Source organism: Haemorhous mexicanus, chromosome 2 (assembly GCF_027477595.1).
Source record: "Haemorhous mexicanus isolate bHaeMex1 chromosome 2, bHaeMex1.pri, whole genome shotgun sequence".
NCBI lineage: Eukaryota > Metazoa > Chordata > Aves > Passeriformes > Fringillidae > Haemorhous > Haemorhous mexicanus.
In genome coordinates, this window is record NC_082342.1 from 70,767,911 (window position 1) to 70,788,770 (window position 20,860).

The 20,860-nt window shown below is 43.1% G+C and overlaps 1 protein-coding gene across 2 annotated transcripts; it reads left to right on the top strand.

Moving 5' to 3' along the window:
- Positions 1-1,775: 1,775 nt before the first annotated feature.
- Positions 1,776-20,202, top strand: KLF5 (KLF transcription factor 5). Of its 2 annotated transcripts, none has more exons than XM_059839138.1 (4): positions 1,776-2,088; positions 3,986-4,862; positions 5,973-6,032; positions 18,279-20,202. In XM_059839138.1, exons 1-4 carry the CDS (start codon positions 1,867-1,869, stop codon positions 18,455-18,457), a joined length of 1,338 nt encoding a protein of 445 aa, XP_059695121.1. In that variant the 5' UTR covers positions 1,776-1,866; the 3' UTR covers positions 18,458-20,202. The 2 variants fall into 2 exon arrangements, with proteins under 2 accessions (XP_059695121.1, XP_059695122.1); XM_059839139.1 differs by lacking the exon at positions 1,776-2,088 and adding an exon at positions 2,943-2,965.
- The last annotated feature ends 658 nt before the right edge of the window (positions 20,203-20,860 follow it).

Genomic DNA, 20,860 nt, shown 5'->3' on the forward strand with positions numbered 1-20,860 from the left:
TTTCCAGACAGCAAAGTGTAGTATTGCTAGTTTTGCACTTTTAAAGCTGTTAGAGAGCAGTTTATATTAAACTTGTCCTTTCAGATGGTCAAAAACCTAGTTTGAAGCCTAACAGGGTTGACATAGGGGACATAATGTCAGCTATTCAAAAAGCGTAGTTTGAAGTTTAACCTTCAACTAGGGTTATGTGAAGGACATTCACAAAAAACAAGACTTGATTTAAAAATCTGATGGTTAAAACACGTGCTCCTAGGCTTGAGTGGGGAACGAAACGCCAGCCTTCAGTAAAGGACACTGAAGTTGCATATTGCCTAAACGGGAATACGTGTTGGTGTCAGATGGAAATGAGCCTGCACGGCTTTAAATGCGGCGCTGACGGGAGTAGCCGGATCTACGTTAGTAATAACAAGCATCAAGAGGCTACATATTGCTAAACAGACAGTTCGTGTAAAGAAATGTTATGCTGAGCTCTCCCCTGGTTCTGTAATTAGCTTTCTGCATGCAGGCTCTGAGACATCCTACTCGCTGTGGACTGGGCGGCAAAGAGGAGGAGTGCCAGGCTGACCAGAAAAAAAAAAAAAAGCTTTTTTTACGTTTTAAAAAGAACCTTGTCTGTAAATGATAGGGGATAAATACGGGGAGGGGGACGCTGCCAACATTTCTGTGGACTCCCAGACTCTCTCCCTGCAAACCGAAGGCGCAGAGCTGACAGGGCTGGGAGAAAGGTGGAAAGTTTGTGCTTTTTTCCAAAGCTCCACTACATGCTGTACTTTTCCCATACGACGTGAGCCGGTCGGTGTTGCACGAAAGGACGGCGTCCCTCCTTTTTCTGCTTCAGCGAAACATGCGGCAGCTTAGCTCACCGTCCTGTGTCTACGGGGAAATATGCTTTGCGTCGAAACCACACCTCAAAACAAGTAAATAGAAACTTGCCTCATTTCGGGGGGGGGGGGGGGGGGGGGGGACGACGGGGGGAAAGAGAAGGTTCGATCGTCGCTACCTCTTTTTCTCTACCCGTCTTCATTTTCCTCTGCGCTATTTCTCTAAAATGCTGGAAAACTTCATTTTCACAGCGTACGGGGTGAGGAGGGGGCGGGTGGATGTGTACTGCCGGGCTGATAATTATTAGCAGCAGGTTTCGAGTACGAGTTGCCTTCAGGACAAAAAATAATAAATCTGAACGACTACCTTTAAAAACCTTTTGAAGATGAAAGGTAGAACAAGACAGTTGTTTTAAAGTGCCCACATTAGCAGCGTTTCTTTACAAGACTATAAATAATAGTACAAGCACGAGAGAAGCCTCGGCGGAGCGCCGCACTTGCTGAAAATCCGCTTCCACTCCGGGACGAGCGCCGCTCCAGCCGCTCCTTTCCGGGGACTCTGCGCCGGGCACCGCTCCCCGGCTGCTGGCCGGGCGGTACCGCCCTGCCGGAGCCGGCACCGCCACCGGCACCGGGATCGGGTCCGATCCGCCATCACCGCCGCGCTCGTCGGTGCCGCCGCTGCGGGGCAGGGCCGAAGCGGGCCGGGCCGAGCCGGACCGGGCGGCGGGGAGGAGCTGCCCGCGCTCCCCGTAGGCAGGGCGGGCGGCAGGGCCGGCCCCCTCTCCGGGCTGGGTGGGGTGTAGGGGGGGCCGGGGGTGGAGTAGGGTGAAATAGAGGCGGGCGTGTGTCACCGGGTAGATACCCGCGGCCAGGTACAGGCGGAGGCACTGACGATAGCGGAGTGGATGCGCTCTGGGCTGGTGCTCCTGGGGAGTGAGCGCACGAGTAGCCACCGCCCGCCCGCCCGCCCGGAGCCGCCCGCGGGTTACTCGCCCTGCGCCGGGGCGGGCAGCCCGTCCGCGCCGCGCCCGCCGCCAGCCCCATGGCCACCAGGGTGCTGACCATGACCGCCCGCCTGGGGCCCGTGCAGCAGCCCGAGGAGCCGGTGTTCGCGCAGCTGAAGCCCGTGCTGGGAGCCCGGGAGGCAGCGATCTTCCCCGGAGAGGACCTGAAGCAGCAGCAGCAGCCGCCGCCGCCGCAGCAGCAGCAGCAGCAGCACCCGGGGGGCGGCGGCGCGAACCTGCCGGCGGAGGAGATGGTACAGGTAGGCAGCGAGCAGCGCTCACAGCCGCCGGTGGGCACTCGGTGCCCGCGCAGCCCCCGGAGCCGCGCCTCGCCCCGGCCACAGCGGCCGCTGCGGAGCGGGCGGGACTGGGTGGGGCCGGACTGCGGGGCGAGGGCGGCGGACACCGAACTCCGGGGCTGTGGCGGCAGCGTCAGAGTGTGTGTGTGTGCTTGTGTGTATGTGTGTATGCGTTCGTGTGTATGTGCGGGGGAGCGGCCACGCCGCCCATCCCGCCCGTGCGGAGCGCCGCGGAGCGGGGAGCGCTCCCGTGCCCCCGCCGGCGGAGCGCGGCGAGGCGGCCGGGGCCGTCCCGGGGAGGCGGGGGGAGACGGGCTGCCCCCGCGAGTGTGTTGAAAGCTACAGCTGCTGCCTTCGCACTTGCCCGGCGGCAGAATTAGAGCGGCCGCCTGTCCTCCTCGCCCACGCAAGGAGTCATGTTCGGGGGGCGGGGGGGGAGAGCACACGACTCACTGGTAACGGGGGACTTCCCAGGACTTTGTGCCTGTCCCAGGAGGCTGTTTGGGAGCGGATCCGCAGGCAAACAGCTGGAGGAGCTAAAAGCGGGAAGGTGCCAACCGCAGCCGGGCTCCAGCCCGCGGACGGTGCCCGCTCCAGGGGCGGTTCCCCGCGCCCTACGAGGCACCGGCGTTGCCCGGGTCGGCGGAGAGGGAACCCCGGTGCCGGGCAGCGCTCTGTCGGGCGCTGCCTTTCGGTGATGTCTTCCCTGAGGAGTAAATAAGTCCCTGTCTTCAAAGCGAGCTGCCCTCGACTCGTAAACAAGAGCTGGAAAAAGTAGCCTGGCATGTCGGGGCAGATCCAGATCAAAGGGACGGGAAGGCGGCTGTGTTTGTTTGTGGTGTGTACCGGGGGTCTTTGAAGAAAGCTCCTAAAATCCACTTTCGGGCAGAGTTGCTGTTTGTCAGCTGCTTTCGCTTGTGGGGTGCTAAACGGGTCTGGTATGAGCGCTCTCTTGACAGGGCAGGGGGGAATGTAGCATTTGCCCACTGAAGACTGCATGGTAAATATTTTGCCGATGACTGTACACCAGTAATGTATAGGGCTCCAGCCACCCACGGATTCCCTCGTACTACTGTGCTAAGAGGATGATTTTCCAGTAATTAAAGAGCTCTCCGAGAACCGAGGCATGGATAGGGACATGTTTATCACGCTATTAGACAATTACACACTGCATAGATTATTATTGGTTTAAGTGTAGTCCTGGAGACACTTTACACAAAGAGTATTCTGATGCAGTCAACCTGTCTCCTTTTTATTTGATATTATTAAATAGTGTATCAAACTTTACAATTTGGTGTTGTATTTCTAATTAAATCCCATTTTCCTAGGGATGAAAAATCATGGAAGTATGTTATTTATATATATATATATATATATATATATAAACATTATTTGAAGTATTAGTATTCAGATAGTCAGCTGAGGATGTGGCTTTTACAGTTAGCATTTCAAAGAGAAGCGGGTGAAACAGATAGGCAGTCACCCTGCTCAAGCAGTGAATTCCAGAGCAGGAGATCTGCAGATTAGGCACAGCGCCTGTCACTTCTGAGCCTCGCACTGTCTTTTAGGCATAAAAGATGAAAAGTTTGTGTATGCTGAAACATCAGATCTGTCTTAATGTGCGAACGCTTTGTACCGTGACTTTATCTCCTCGTCCTTGATGATCTTGATCAGCGTGCTGATCGTAAAATCAAGCAGGTTTTCATTAGTGTGAGCATTCATAACTTCCTCTGTAGGTGTCTTGTGGCTGCATGAACAGTATTGCCTTTTATTTGTAAAGCCTCACATGACTTGGATGCCATCATCTTTCTTAGCTGATAACAAATCATGTGGATTATGGTCTGTTTTGTCTTTGTAGACAAGATGTGAAATGGAGAAATACCTGGCACCTCAGCTCCCGCCTGTTCCCGTCATCCCTGAACATAAGAAATACAGAAGAGACAGTGCCTCGGTTGTAGACCAGTTTTTCACTGACAGTGAAGGGTTGCCTTACAGCATCAACATGAACGTCTTCCTGCCCGACATCAGCCACCTGAGAACTGGCTTGTACAAATCTCAGCGACCCTGTGTAACCCACATCAAGACAGAACCGTCTTCAGTCACCATCTTCAGTCACCAGAATGAAACTACTGCCCCTGCCCCTGCTCCCACTCAGGCCCTCCCAGAATTTACCAGCATCTTCAGCTCCCACCAAACCCCTGACGTGAACAACATTTTCATCAAGCAGGAGCTTCCTACTCCAGATGTCCATCTTTCCATCACGCCCCAGCAAGGCCAGTTGTATCAGCTCTTGAGCTCGCCGGATTTAGACATGCCCAGCACCACTCCTCAGGCAGCCGTGATGGACTCCCTCAGCAGCGTCTCCATGCCCTCAGCCATGGCGGGCCTTAACACGCTCTCCTCGGCTGTTCCACAGACTGCAATGAAACAGTTCCAGGGCATCCCCCCCTGTACCTACACCATGCCAAACCAGTTTCTGCAGCAGCAGGCCACTTACTTCCCTCCTTCACCCCCAAGCTCAGAGCCTGGAAGTCCAGACAGACAAGCAGAGATGCTGCAGAATTTAACCCCTCCTCCATCATACGCTGCAACAATAGCTTCCAAGCTGGCGATTCACAACCCGAATCTACCAGCAACTCTGCCCATAACCCCCCAGAGCATCCAACCTGTCAGGTACAACAGGAGAAGTAACCCAGATTTGGAGAAAAGACGTATCCACTACTGTGACTACCCAGGTAAGTAAACTGTGCCAGAAAATCCCAGCTTTTGCAATTAAAAAAAACAAGTGTGAATAATAATGGATGAGGTTTAAGTGATTTTCTTTAGCTGTGGTCTACACTAGGGAGAGCCAAATAGTTCTTTGTCCAAGTAGAATTTGTCTTCATCGTTGTTTTGAGTGGAAGACTCTCACATTTGTTAAATAATTGGTATTCTTCCTGTCATTTGTCATTCTCTTGGGCTCATTTTGCCATATTACGTAATAGAGACTCTGTAGAAAATAAAAAAATAAACATTTTGGGCTTTGCTAGTGTAGATCAGTGTCACTGTCTAGTATTCATGATGGAGCAGAGGCTCAGTTTGTCCAGTGCAGTACAGCTCTGTTTGAATTTTCTGGCACTGCAAGAGTAATTTCAGCTCCCAGTAGCCAAGGCCACAGCCATTCTTCCCTGTTACAAACAGGAGATTCAACTGCCCTCATAAATCCATTAAAACCGTCTCTGAAGATTGTCCGCAGATGGATTGCCTTCTGCACTGGAGGGGAAGAGGGATCTGACTGTAAAGTGTGCTTCCATGTACGTGATCCCAGACACAGGGCGTGCACACCCGTTGTAAGCGCAGAGGGAAAGTGCTGCTCCCCCTTTGCCAGCTCTGGGTGCCATCTCACAAGCTGTGCCTTACAATAAATGCCCAGTGAAAGAGTTGTGTTGCGCCCTGGGTGACAATGACACGGAGTCTGGCTTGATCAGGTCCTCTTGGAAATTTTAAGAAAAATAATCAAATATTCCCCCCCTGCTAAGTTGTTGACTTACATAGCAGGTGTTACTGTACATAGATGGTAGCAGCTATTGGCCTATATACTACATCACCAAGCAGTAAGTCGACCAGAAACATACATGTTTTTCTCTTTTCTGTGTCAAGCAACATATCTCTAGGAGCATTCTATATAGAATTTTGCTTCTAAATGGCAAAAATCATGCCAAAAATTAATAAACTTAAATGTGTCCAGAGAGTATCCCAGCGCTGAATGAGGAAGTTTAAACATAGTGCGAAGTGTTTCTGTTCTCCTTACTGAAGCCTCTTTGCTTTTTTTTGGTTTGTTTTTTTTTTTTTCTTTTTTTGTTTAGGCTGCACAAAAGTTTATACAAAGTCTTCTCACTTAAAAGCGCACCTGAGGACTCACACAGGTATGTATGCTCTCGCTCTCTCGCTGTCTCTCGTTCGTCCGCGGCTGACGCGGTTTCTGACAGAGCAGGCACGCTGGGTCTGCCAGCTTCTCCCTGTTTTCTCTAGAATGGTGTGGACAGACTGGCAGTTCAGCTACAAAATACTTGAGGATTGGTCAGTGAGAAGTAAAATTTGTTTTATTAATGCAGTTTTTTTAAAACTCAATGGAACTCAAAATAGCTGACAACGAAGTAGATGGAAACTTTCCTTTTCAGTCTGAAATGCCATTGAAGTGTTAAAAAAAATCTTTTTTCTTCCCCAAATAGTGAATTAAACATAGTAAAGACATTCTACTTTTGAAGATTTATCTGAGTAGATAGAATTTTCTGGCTTGGGCTTTCTTTCTGACCTTTTAAGATTATTTAATCTTAGAATTTTTCAGAAATGTCATGAAAACTCCCAAGATATGTCCATTTACTTTGTAATTGGCATTAAGTGGGCTTTATTTTTTTTTTTTTTTTTGAAAGACAAGTGGTTCTCCATGTTTTTTTTTTTTTAAAAAGACATAATTTTGATTTTTAAAAATTTTTCATTTTGTCAGGAAAAGACCTCAAAATGAAGAAAACTAAAGGTGTCAGTGTGTCACAATTGTTTTTTTGTACCCCGATCAAGCTCTGCTTGCAGCTACAGAAGCCATCCCTGTTCCTGGACCCGCGAGGAGCGGAGCTGGGGATGGTGTTGGTTGTGTGGGCATGGGAGCTGTGAATGCTGAGGACAGTGGCTGGGAGGTGGAAGTGCCCCAGATGCTCTTTCCAAGTGTTCACCTGCTGAGGCAGATTAGAGAAGGAGAGAGGGAGAGAAGGAAAAACACATAGCTCACCACCAGCATGCCTAAAACTGTTAAGGACAGTTCTTTGCTGGGATCTTGGTACAGAACCACTCATGTAAAATTGGTGAAAAGTACATGACTGATTTTGTAAAGAAATTAAATGAAAGGACTGTGACTCCTGTTTTCAGAAGTGAGTGTGAACCCTGGTTCTTTTATGCATGGGTTTAGAATCAGAGCAAAACACGAGTCACAGTTCAAGCAACTTTGTTATTGAAGCGGACTGTGCCATTCAAGGAGTGAGTTTTCACCTAAGTTTAAATCAAAACTTGTCTGGAGCTATGGTCTAACAAAATGTTTCATTATCTCTATAGAAACAAGGACTTCTGTTCAGCAGCTATTATAAATGGATTGTTAGATTGTTGTAAAGAAGTTGAGTATGTCCATGCTAAGTGTTACTAAGGAGAGTGCTTTCAGAAATGAAAGTTACCTGTCTTGTACAGGTAAAATATTAAAAGCAAGTAGAAAATTATTGTTTTGCATTAGTGACAGACTAAGCACCGACGCTGTTAAAAGTATTAAGATATAATCACTTGCTAGTAGTAAGTTTAGTAAGAAAGGAATATTTTCATGAGGCTGTAAATCCGAGTAGTGTCAGAGAGCGGAATCACAGTTTAATAAATAATCTGTAAATTTAAGTGTACGATTTCCACTTGCGTACTTCAGCCAGGAACTAAATACCAGTTTTAAATATCTTGATTGCTATTATAAAATAACTAGGAAGAGAGATAAAAGCAAAGCTTTAGTCTAAACATTAACGCTACATAGTCAGCATTTGAAATGAATGCTTTTCCTTTTTTTAATCTGTTTCTGTCTTTTTCTGTGCCTTGAGTGGTAATGACTTCAGGGTTTACAAAGTTAATTCTTGTATGCATAGAAATACATACCTCATGGCTAGCATATATTGCTTAGGGTCACTAATGTTTATTGTTGCCTTCACTTTTTTACCTAGAAATGTGGATAAAATGTGCAAAGGTCAGAGGAGCTGATGTATTCATGGAAACAAGAATGTTGTTTTAGATAAAAATCTAGTGAACTTAAGCAGGTCTGTAATACAAAGGGTCTTCTGGGGAGGTGAATGAAGGGATAAACTGTCTAAAGCGTGCATTACATGCAAGAATGTGAGTCCGTATCCTGTTACCTGCAGTATTTCAGAGTTTGGATTAGTTTAACTCTCCTGAATATTCACTTCATACTTGAAGAATTCCAGCAGTGATTCTGATCTCTGCCTTAACATACGATTGAAGTGTAGTTCAAGAGCCAGATCTCTGACTTAATGTTTGATCAATTAAGGAATGCTAAAGTAAAGGGGTGCAAACTCAGGGAAATCTGTGAAGTTGCTCAGCTTTCCCCAAGACTGCAAGGGAATCTCGCTATTGATCTCCGCAGGGATCGATGCCAAGGGCTAAATTGGGGGATGTGCCTCTGTGTATCCCATCCCCCCAGAACTGTGAATTCATACAGCACTAATAAGTTTTGATTTTTCAGTTTTAAAACATTTTTAAACGACTTTGTGAAGCTTTTACCTTCAAAGTCTAAAGCAAATGTCACGTAAGCCGTTTTAATAAAGTTGTGTGTGATATTCTTTCAAATCCCTTCAGGGATAGCAGACCTGTTTATCTGGCTAAACCCGTTCTTTAGTAATCATGGACCACTGAAGTTGTTCTCTCCTTATTCTTAGTTTCTTAACAATACCTTTTAAAATTGGCTGCAGTCTCTCTCTCATCCCAACCAGTCCCCGCCCTTCTCAGCAATCTGTCATCTTAAAATAAAAGAGCCTGCAGCAAAGTTTGTCTGCCATTAAAAGTCAAGACAGACCTCATGGTTTTCCTTTTGTATTGGAAAATCTCAGCCTTTTCACAGTATTTATTTAGCAACCTTTCTCTTCTGAAAGGCTTTCCCTTTAGTAGATGATCTTTGAGAAACCTAAGGGAAATGTTAGTTTTGATAGATGGATTGTAGGCTGTAGTATATTTTTTCTTAGTTCAGATATGAACATACTGTCAGATTTTATAAATTACATCTAAAAAAAAACTATAAGGAACGGGCTGGAGGAACATGCCCCTATCTTTTTCTTCTCAGGTGTTCCCAAGCTGTTTACCTTACACCAGGTCAGGTGGTATAAAGTGATATAGTTATGCTGATTTAGTGTAGTTACACTGGACTCTTGGTGTTGATCAGGAACCCAGTATTCCCGCTAAGAGCTGCGATAGGGTTATGTATTTGTACTGGTTGCTGAAGAAGGCATGCATTTTTCTTTCCCAACGTAATGCTTTACCATTTGTTCACAATGAAATAAATTTTAGTTGGTAAACTGGCAACCTCAAAACAGAATATGAACAAAGGTTCAAGTGTTGAAAAGATATAGAACATTGTTCATCCATTTCCATGCAGTTCTGGAGCAGATGTGAGGTACGTTTTAGTACCTTAAAACACAACATAAAAATACCATACGTGAATTAGATGCTAGTTACTTCTGAAACAGGTAAAATGGTACTCAGTATTTTAAAGTACCTATTAGAACATCTTTCAAAACAGGTGGAATTTTTGACCTTTTGAAGCAGATAGTTTCTTTTAAAATTATGTTGCCTGTTCGTCATGGAACAAGTTTAGTTTCGTACCCAGCATTGTGCAACTGCGGTATCTAATGTGTGAGGGGGTTGTGCATTTATCACAGGCTGTTCAGCAGCAAAGCCACCTGAAATCTCTGGCATAACAGCTGTATGTCCAAACTGAAATGTGTGCCCAATCTCCAGGAAAAGCAGTTATTTGCAGATTGCAGATAAATTTCATTCAGTTCTTTTGGCATCTGAGTATATGCACATCTATATCGCAAAATCATTTAGAAACAGCGGTCCTATAATGTGTCCTTTTACATTTCTTTATATGTCTAACATTTGGATTATGGATATTGACTGTTGGCTGTGCAGGCACCTGGAGTACCATATCTCTGTGCTACCTGTAATGTGCAGAACAGCTGGCTACAGGGTCAGTGGGGAGGTTAATTATTTCTGAGAGCAGCTGCACATTTCAGAATTGTGTATGTTTTTAAGAGGAAAATCTGTGATTGTTTTGAACACATCAAGGCACGCGCATTGAGGACATTTTCCAGCTGCATGCTGGTTTTCCGTATACAGTCTTTGTACAGGCATGTTCTCTGGTCACATGGTGGGCTTGCCATTAATAGTTTCTAGCATTAACTGCAGAACTATTTCATCTCTATCTATAGATCTAGCTTGTATTTGGTGATGGGAAGTGGAAGCCGAGATAACTCAAGAGAAATGGCATTTCCCTAATGAGATGCACTCAAAATACTTCCACTGTCCCTGGTTATTTCAAATGTTTATATGGGCATGGAACAGCTGCTGACTTGTGCGGTTTGTCAAGGTGTTAAACGTTTTATTTTATTTTAGATCTCTGCCTCAATAGATCCCGAATTAGACCGATGGTGCATCAGGATTAGAACCAGTTTTAAGCAGTAGACTTCAGCAGTCCCAGGGACTTGGCACTCTCAGTTCACCATACCTGTATAGGGACACTTGTTCAGGGTGCTGTCATTTGCCCAGGACTTTAGGAAGGGAAGCCTGGTTCGAAAGGGAAGACAAGTAGTAGTTGGGCTCCTGCTGGAAGAAAAGCGCAAATGAACTCAAATCATGCTGAGACTTTGGTGAGGGATTTTGCTCATGGTGTGCCAATGAGGAGTGGAGGCCCCAAAAGACTCTGCCTTGCTCATGGTTGCAGCCATAGCAAACCTTATCCTGAAATCGTGAAAACAGCAATTAAGTAATACTTCTGTGAAAATCCAGCTTCTTTGACCTGTTAAATGGGTGAGTTGCATAGATTACATTTTAAGGAGCTGTCAGTAAATGCCATCATTGATAGAGACCATAAGGAAAAGTGGAAGAGAGTTAAAGAAAACTGTTGACAAAGTGCATTAAAGTGCAGTGTTGCTAGACACTGCTGAAGGGTATGTTAGTATCTTTTATTTATGAATTCTGCTAAATCCATTAGTTGCCTGTGTGAGAAATGGAAGTACATTATTTTCCTGTGCAAACCACAGTTTAAGGGAAAATAATGCATTTTTTTCAAACACTTCATGAATGATCGTAGGCCTTGGGAATAATTGATCTGGTTCTTTATCTGCAGTCATAAGCAGAATGGAAAATGTTTGAATGTGTTGCTCAAAAGAGGTTGAAATGTTAGCAGCATAAACCTAAATTTTTATTTAAATGTTACTGATAATTCTCACCGTTACCCACGATAACATTTCTATGAAGCAGGAATAAAATTCCGAGGTGTCAGGTGAGGGTATTCCAGTTAGATTTTAGATACTGAAAAGAAAAGCCTAATATTTTCTTTTTGATTAAAAGCCTAGAAAGTCCCTCTAAGCGTGACAGCTTAAAAAAACTGTTGTTTCTGTCAATTGCTCCCTGAGAGGATTAAACTTCAGTTCCAGGATATTTGATTCTTGATAAGGAAACTGTTGACCTAAGAGACCAGCTTTAAATATAGTTCAGTTTGAGACCGCCCTACATAGGCTAATAGTCCCAAGATTCACAGCAATTGCCAGTGATTAAGACTTTCCATTATTTGATCAGACATTCCTAATTGTAATTAATTTCTGAGACTTGACTGGGACGACTGACTCCTGGTTCCAGCCAGGGTAGTGTGTTGCTTGTTGTTTGTTAGATGACCTGCACCTCCCATTGGTGAAAGATTAGAAACATTTAAGTAATGTCCTAGTTTAGTCTGAGTATCTTGGTAGCAGCATTCCTGTCCTGTCAGGCTGCATTATTTATATTCAGAGATCTCTTAACAACTCTGATTAAGGACATATTAAAACCTTAGATTTTGGCGAGTGTACAGTGCTTTGCTTTGAGTTAAAATACCTTTAATGTATTGCCTCTTTTTTTCCTTTTGGTGTATGTGTGCATACAGTAGATGGAAATCTGGAAGTTTAGAGTATGCATTTAATAAATTCCATTTTAAGAGCACCTCTTATCTGACTGTACAAAAGCCAGTGTTATTGGTGAGAGAGCTAAAGAGCAGTTCTTGTACCACAGGCATAGGTGTGGAAATGTGTTCTTCAGCACAGGATGTGTAGACACAGCCGTGCACCCCAAATGGCTTGGATTTCTTATAAACCTACTTAAAAAAATTCCTTTCCTCTGTGTTTGCATATCTCCTTGAAGAGAGACCACCTCTGTTAAGACAGAATGTTATACCAGAAAGAAAATAAACCATTGCACAGGGCAGTCAAGATTCCCCACTAATCCTTGAACAGCATAAGACAACACTTAGAAAAATAAGTGTGCTTCTAGCACTGGTGGGAGTGCTGAGAGGGTAATGCCTTCTGCACCTCTGTAGTCAGACAGTGAATTCCTTTGGCTGCCCTCTTTGATCACCAGTGAGTTATCTTTTATTCCTGTTCATGCTTCATTTATCAGTGACCGGACTTTGTGCTGAGCTTAAAGCTCTCTGTTACAAAATTCCTTAAAATGCTGTTTCATGGTGCAGTAGTATTTAACAGTACCCCTTCAGCCACCGCTATAGCAGGCACAGACCTTATTGCATTTAGAAGTGTGCAGCCTATGTTGCTCATTCATACCATTTGTGGATGGATGTTTCAAGGACTGCATTTGTTTTGTCACGCACAGAATAAGCTGGAGGTACCTGGCTTGCTATCAGTCCTCTCATCCATCTCCATCTTGGACAGCTGAGAATTTTAGTGCACTAAAGATCTTTTAAACACCTGAGGGATTACTTATTTTGAAAACCCAGCTTTTTGTTCTTTCTCAAAAAAAAAACCCAAGACCAAACCTAGAAGCTGCTTTTAATGATGACTACAGCACTTAGCACTTAGTCAATAAGAGACAGAAGATCTGATTTTAGGTAAATGTTGGGAGCAAAAAACTTCTGAATGCTTGCAGACATAGACCCCAGTAACCCGGTCAGAGTTTAAAACTATGGTGCCGTTAGCGAGGGAAACACTATTTCAAGCAAATTAAAGCAGAAAAAACATTTCATTTGTTCTTATTTTTTCTAAAATTTGAGGCTATAGCATTTCAGGAAGTTAAGACAACTGATGTAAACATGTGAAAAATTTGAAAACAAATGCACCAGAAATCTTTGAGACAACATAAATCTGTCTAATAATCTGTTTTAAAGCGGAACATGATAAAGGTTGTGCACATAACTGGTGCAGTTTTTGTACAGAAACTTCTGTTTTGCCACAATTTTATCACACCTACCTGAATATTTTTTAAGGCCAACCACTTGCTGCTAGAAATAGTTCCGTAATAAGCACAAGTAATATTAAAATGATTGCAAGACTGGAGGGGGTGGGGGGGCTGTCTTTATACTTTTATACCCTTATGAGCTGTAATCAGCTGTTGTGATTTTGGAGTCTCTGAAAAGCGTACTGTTTGTTATTCCGTAAGGAAGCTCCGAACTCGCTGCTCTGACAGAAATTTCTGATAGGAAACAAGTGGAGTTGCAGCCATTGGCTCTTGTAATATCTGTATTTGGATTTCTGCATACCAGTAGAGTTACCTAACTTTAGGTTTGAAAATCCAGCCCTTGCTGTTTACAACTTTTTTTTTAAAGAAAGCCATCCTGGCAGCGAATTGCGGAAATAAAGTCATACAACTCTTTGGTGAAATAAGGAAGCTTCTTTACTTTTTAATGGGGAGATTCATCAATAACAGAGTCTGTCAGTGACTTGTTTTTTCCAAACAATTTTAAACAGAAACATGTTCTTGAGCAGAGGCTGCGTGTTGAAGATAGAGGGTGTCTCTCCCCCCCCATGGGTGGCACTGTGCCTTACCCAAATGAGCACGGCCACCAGGGTCGCTGCCAGCGACTAGAATGAAATGTTAGCAAAGCCATTGGTGCGTTTTGACACAACTGAATCAGAAGATAAGTTAAAGGGAGAAGAGGCAACACAGTGTGTGTACTTTACTGGTCCAGACCACTCTCCTGTGGTATTGATAAGAAACCCAAACCATGGGATCTGCCGGGGGAGATTTTATCTGTTGAAGTGGCTGGCTAGTGTAGCATGTTATATGTGAAGATCTAAACGCCTTTTTGACCTCCTTGTTATCTCACAGCATTATGAATATTTTTTTTTTTAACAAATAGACACTTTGGAAGCAAAATAGTCTCCTTTCAGGTTAAACTCCCTTATCTCTTGCTGCGTGCTTTCTTTAAAAGACCTTCCAATCTAAACATTAGGGCTTAAAATTTCTGTGCTCAAATACAAGTCTCATTCTCATGCTCCACAAATGTATTTTTTTTTTAACTGGAGAATGGATACATATTAAGAGCTCGAGAACTTAAAAATATATTTTGTGATGCATAAGCCTAGCAAAATATTTTAAACCATCAATTCTGGAAGGAGGTTGTGCAGAAATCCAATTAAATTTATGAAATCCCTATCCTGTTGAAGTATAATTTAAAGGAAAGCAGTTCTGTTTCCCAGAAGTGCTGTGTATAATATTTCTGGCTTGGGAAGAAAGGGTTGGAGTGTGCTATTTGGCTGGAAATTGGTACCAGCTTCCTCCATGGTGTTTTAGTTGAACAGTGTTGACATTCTAACAAATCCCGTGGAAGCTCCCCTGAAGTGGAGGAGTTAGCTGTTTTTTTGCTTTTACAGTGAAATATCTGTTTGATACCATGATCGTGTTCCAGTAACTGAGCTGTACTGCCCTCGTGTTTGATGACCAGTGGCATTCTTGGTTTAACACCCTATAGAAGCCCTAAATTGCTGGAGGAAAACCAAATACTTCTGAAACTTTACAGCTACTGTATTTCTCACAATCATGAAAGTAAACAAATCTTACATTACTGTGTAGCCAACGAAAACAGTGGATAAAGAGTTCAGTGTCCCTTGTTGTGTATACCTAATTTTTTTAAAAGTAAGTCTTCAATCCAGATTTCTCCAACCTTTAAAGTCAGCACAGCAAAGAAGTAGGATCACTTCAGAAAAATATTTGAGACTCTTTTCCCCTTGCTTGTGGGAACTTAAAACCATATTCTTATTTCTGCTAAATGACAAAAAGCATGTGTATAGGTTGAGAGAGAGAAAACACTACCAGCTAGTTGTTCTTCTGCTTGTCTAAAGGAGTGAAAAGTAATCTCCACCTACTTCTTTTTACCCCCCTTCCTCCTTGCCCAAAAGGAAAACATTTGAAATTGATTCAGTTCTTAAATAAAACTTTCCAACGGAAACTAGCATTACAAACATAGATATTCAGTATTTTACCCCTAGGATTTATTCAAAATAATCCGGGCCTCTACACTGGCACTAAAAATATATTTTCCAGTTCTCACTGTTGGCCAAAGCAGGGGTTAAAAGCAGCGTTCTGGCTTTAATTTCCAGTACATAAAAGTAACACTATTAAAACAATCTGAGTAAGGCACCAGCTTGTTCCTGTGCTCATCCCCTGAGCAGCACTTGGTTTAGCTCAGGTCTGCAGCAGTCTGCCAGCAAGGAGGAGTGGTGCCATTCTGCATGGCACTGCCTGAGCTTTTCCCCGGAGCAGCGCTGGTGTCCAGGATGATTCGTGGCTCTGGCAGGCAGTGGTGTGACCATGACAGCGTGGTGAGCTGCTAAACAGCGTCTCTACAAAGTGGAGTGCCCTGGAGTTTGATGGGGGTCCTGGCATGGGACTCAGCATTGCCTGGGAGGCTGTGGCAGCCAGCAGGGCGCAGGGATCGCTGCTGCCCAGACTGCTGGCACGCCGGCACTTCCTCTGCCAGGAGCCTTCACAACACCTGCTAACACTGCTCGCGTGTTAGGAAGGGTTTTAACAGGGGACAGCTTTTTTTGTGGCTGTTTGGACTCCGACAGGGTCGGGTGTCACCTACACAGGACAACTTTGAGGCTGCTTTTACAGTGCAGCACAGTCCGGCACTCAGTGAAAGCTGCGTGTATTTCATACCTCCTCAGTGCCAGACTTGGAAACAGATCTTAATCTCTGGGTCCCCATTCCAGTCTAGTCTGGATATTCCTAGGCTTTTGTTAACTAGTGCTGTTTTCCTGCCCTCTTTACCTTCTCTGTCATTCCTTGTATAATCCTGCAAAACACAAGAAGAAGCGTTTGGAGTAGACGGAGGCCTGACTGTATATGCTCTCCCTGGACAGCGAGGGTGTCAGGCTCACAGCACTGTGAGTTCAGTGTCAAGTATAATGTGGCAGCCTTGGGTGAAAACTTTTAAAGAAGAATTTAAAGGAAACAGGGAGAAAAGGAGAAAGAAAGGAGGAAAATAAATAAATACACTGTCTCTAAATTAAGACATTTGAAATACAGGAGTAATACTTCTGTGTAACCATGTGCTTTAACACAAAGTGTTCAAAGATCATCTCCCTGGTGCTGTGCCTTTGGATCAGCAACACAGCCTTTTACAGCCTCCATTGTTAACCCAATTAAAATACATTGAAGATTATCTAAATAGTGCAAAAGATCCCTCACTGAATAGGAACTTTTCCTGTCGTTCTACTGTGAAGATCAAGTGTGTTCTCAGCTAGCTTCATTGGTGTTAGAAAAGCTTTACACACTGTGTTTGAATGAAATTTGTATTTTAGCCTACAGTATTGTTGCATGGAGCAAAAAAGAACCCTATATGATAGATCATTCCCATCTTCAATCAGCATCAGAATTTACTCTGAGTAAATTCAGCTGTGACAGAAATCTGTGATGGTTTCTGTTCTGATTTGTGATCCACCAAATAATTACAAACTCTGTGAGAGGTGATGCCGGGCTCTTGTCTTTCCTAAGGAATGTTATGTTTCCACCATGACTTCAATAAATCCCAGTTGATTGCTGTTGATGCAAAAAGATTGTTGGGTGGGTGAGTGGTTAGTTTTTCTTGAAAAGGTCTAGTTCTGGTTCTGACAACACCTGCCAGTACAAAGTCACATCCCCATTATGAACTAGTTCTGCACTCAGTAGTAGATGAAAACTTTCTGGCTGATCAGACAAAGCAGTAGAAACTCCCAGACAAAAGAAGTTTCATAATTTCATCTGCATGATAAGTAAGTGCCTTTGAAGTAATGTTTTGGAGCTTCTCAGGTGGTGTTACCTGCATAACTGATGCAGAATAAGCACTCTGATTGCAGGATACTGGCCCCTTTCTTTCTTCCATGTTCGTGCGTGGTAGTGGAACAGGGAAAAGTAGGAGACACTTCACTCTGCAGTAGGATTGAGCTGTCAGTGCAAAGGTTTGGGACCAGTGGGGATGTAGAAGATTTGTAAGATGGATTAAAAAGAACTGTTTGAAAAGCTCAGTTTTGGTCAGTTTCTATTCCAAATGAAGCTACTGCCAAGTGCTTTGATACGCTCAGTTTTCTTTATCTTCTTGACAAATGGGTCAAATTAATACAAAATATTATAGATAGCAATTCACTCTGCCAGCTGCAAGGTGTTTTTGTCAAACAACATCAAACATTAACCTCTTTATTTATATGAAGAACAATAACCTCTTTATTTACATGAAGCTTGCTTGTGTGGTGACATCATGCCCACACAAGCTCCTAGGCAGGTGTACATACACGTGTAAAATTCTGGTTTTGTCATGGCTTTGTGACTGCATATTTCTCCCATTTCAACAAACACCTGTAAATGTAAGCATGCTTAAAATACTGTGTCTCTAGTTCTAAAATGCATGAACATTAACATTTCAGGTGCCTGGGCTGATTGCTGCTGTAACATAGCAAATTTTGAGATGCCATGTTTCTCCTGCATCAGTATAGACTGCTGAAGGTAGCAAGAACTTGCCATCTTAAAATATGGCTATTTAAGCACCTGATTAAAGACATTTTAATCTGAAAATGGTGCTTTGAACTTGGAGGTGCTTTCTCCTATTTATAGCTAGCCCCAGGCAGGATACCACAAGTTTTTATTGCTTGTGACATTTTAGGAAATACTATCCCTGTTGTGTTTGTAGCACACTGTGCCCCTTTCTTCACACATCAGGAGCTCTTGAACAGATCTGCACATTGCAAAGAATCCTTATAGAAGTCTTCTTTCCCGTTTCAGACCTCTTAAAAAAGCAGTGTATAACTTGCCCATTTTTGAAAGGTGCAAGTTAAGTTACAAACCAGGCTTGATAGTCGCATGAGACTGCTTTTTTTTCCCCCTGCTCCCTCCCATACTGTGGTGAGTGTAAAGGAGCAGGTTTTGGTCTCATGCAGGCGTTTTAACTCAGCATTTCTGTACCGTAGCTCTCTCCAATTTGTACGTTTTAATGAGGTACTAAATCCCTTTTCAAGAGCTGAAAAAACAAAGGGGCTGTTAGTTTGGGGCCTGATGAATAGACTTAGGTCAGTTTCTGCTGAGGAGTGGCAGCTGACGGTTCCATTTCTTGTGCTCTGTTCCAGGTGAGAAGCCCTACAAGTGCACGTGGGAAGGCTGCGACTGGCGGTTCGCGCGCTCCGACGAGCTGACGCGCCACTACAGGAAGCACACGGGGGCAAAGCCCTTCCAGTGCGCCGTCTGCAACCGCAGCTTCTCCCGCTCCGATCACCTGGCGCTCCACATGAAGAGGCATCAGAACTAGGAGCTGGACTGGTCGCGGAGGCTGTTCTGTATCTATGCAATTTCCTATTGACTCTCGACATACAACTGAAATTAGTTGAATTTTTGAGTGTATCCACTTAAAAGAGATCTCAAAAGGAACTGGAAATGTATATTTTGTATATTTATGCTGAAAAAGGGAAGACACTGTATCACAATTACCGGAGTGTTCAGTCGTTTGTTTGCTTTCATGATGTATATGGCTTTAGTCAGCAGGTTTCATCTCTTTACAAGTATTATATCTCAACACATTGCAGCTTTATACTTTTTTTTTCCTCTTGCAGTGTTTCGACCAAAGCACTGTCATCATTGTGACAGTGTTTAGTAAACAAATTAACAAGAGGATGCAGATGAATGCACACAGTGGAAAAGCCATGAACTGTAATCTGTCAGGTTTTTACTGGACATACTTAAGTACATGTGGGTTTTTTTTTTTTTAATGTTAAGCCGTTCTGTGGATATAAAATACATAGAAAAATTCATAAACAGCCATAGAACAAAGCATTTTGTTCTGTGTGTTGCATGTTTGCTATGACAAAGATTTTGTAAATATGCAAATCAGCTTTTTAGGTTTAATACAAAAGTTTTCTAAGAAACATCTGAAAAAAGCAGTTGTTTTACATTTGATAACTTGGCACATTTATAAAAAAAGTTACTTAAATACCTCTCAAAATAGTACCAATTTAGTCAGATGTTTTGTACCTGTTAACTCAATGGTGTGCACTGAATATTCAAAGCAGGAGTTTGTTTTCAAATTGCGTAAAGGGGCAAAATGTGGAGAATGAACTGTAAAGTCAATGTTGGAAGCTGAAATAGCGGGGATAGTCAAAATGAACACAGAATGTTAAACCTCTTACCATAAGCTAAACTTAGTATCACTTTAAAAAGAAGGATTTAGGATGCAGTTTTCATACATAGACATACTAAGCTGGTTCAGCACCAGTGTGATCTAGTTTCATGTGGATATTGTATGTAATTTACTAGAAGGTAAAGGATACAGTAATTTTTTTTTAAATTACAGTGCAGTTTAGTTAATCCACTGTTCAGATTGACACACACAGGGAAAAATTTACTGCTTACAGAAGTAGCTGAAACTCCACGGAAGTCAATGAAATGGTGCCCTTTTATGCTAACAATGACTTTGATCCACCGTGCTCAGCCTTGAAATCGTAGATGGAGGGACAAAGATGAGATTAGACCAGGTAGGATTTGGCCAGACAACAGGAGAAAACCAAACAAACCTAAGAAGTGTCTGAACTTCACAAGCCGTAATATTAAGCTGTCAACCAAAGGCTAGAATAGACAATCAAAATACCAAAAAAAAAAAGGGTCTTGCAGGAAAACCTAGCTTTGTTAAAATTGTTGTTTGTCTTTATTTATTTGTGGTATATGATAGACTCTTCTTTTTTAAGACAATTTTACGTATACTTGATAAATTATAGTTTTGTTTGTTATAGTTAGAAATGTTGCTCTCAATGTAAATAGTTGAAAAACGATGTAAATAATTTTGTAAGGCTTCAAATGTTTATACGTGGAAACACATGCAGAAATTGGTTGCTGTTTTGCTTCTTTTGCCTCCCCCCTACCTTATTTTTGTATTGTGGTATTTCCTATGCAAATGATGGAGCAAACAGCTGTATAGTTGTAGAATGTTTTGAGAGAGAATGAAATCGTTTATATATAAAGACTTTTTTTTTTTTTGCAAAATAAAACAAAGTGCCTAATGTGTTTGTGCGTGCATGTGCTTTCTCTAGCTCCTGACAATGAAAGTTCTGTGTTCTGCAGTAGAAGCTGGAAATCATGACAGTATTTAGCAAAGAATGTCTAGTCTACATTGCGACTGCCTCTTTGGAAAGTACCTGGTACTTCTGCCTCCTGCCCTGATGAAAATTATACATGTGAAGGGATAAGGGTTGGTGCTTTTCTGCTCTCTGAGCTTAAAAGGAAGTGACTGGTTGCCTGAAAACGGTTGCAGTTGTGCATCCACAGTAGCGGGATTGGAAATTAAAGGTACCTGTTGGGTGTATAGAAGTATACAAATTCCTTCACTTTTCAAAATGGTTAAAACCTGTTCACACTCATCGACAGTGTTGCCCAAAAGAAATTTCTCTCCAAAAAGGTCCTTTCATGCCCTAGAAAGGCAGGAAGGTCCCACAGCAGCACTTTGCCTGCCGTATCAGTGTCTTCTTTTTGGTGTTTTTCCCTTGGAAGTGGAAGTACAGTTCACATGAAAAATTCAAGTGGTTGTGTATGTTCATCTCTGGGGGTACATCTCTCTTCTTTCCTCCAAGCTTCAAGAGAAAAGGCATGCTGGGCTTTTGATAAGAAATTTATCTTAAAACCAATGAAAGAGTCAGTTTAAATATAGTTTGTTAGCAAATGTTAA

Bases quoted from the DNA above. Each gene is read 5' to 3' on its own strand.
- KLF5 (XM_059839138.1), top strand. From the start codon at position 1,867: ATGGCCACCAGGGTGCTGACCATGACCGCCCGCCTGGGGCCCGTGCAG. The intron at 2,089-3,985 runs GTAGGCAGCGAG...TTGTCTTTGTAG, and splicing joins CGGCGGAGGAGATGGTACAG to ACAAGATGTGAAATGGAGAA. The intron at 4,863-5,972 runs GTAAGTAAACTG...TTTTTTGTTTAG, and splicing joins CCACTACTGTGACTACCCAG to GCTGCACAAAAGTTTATACA.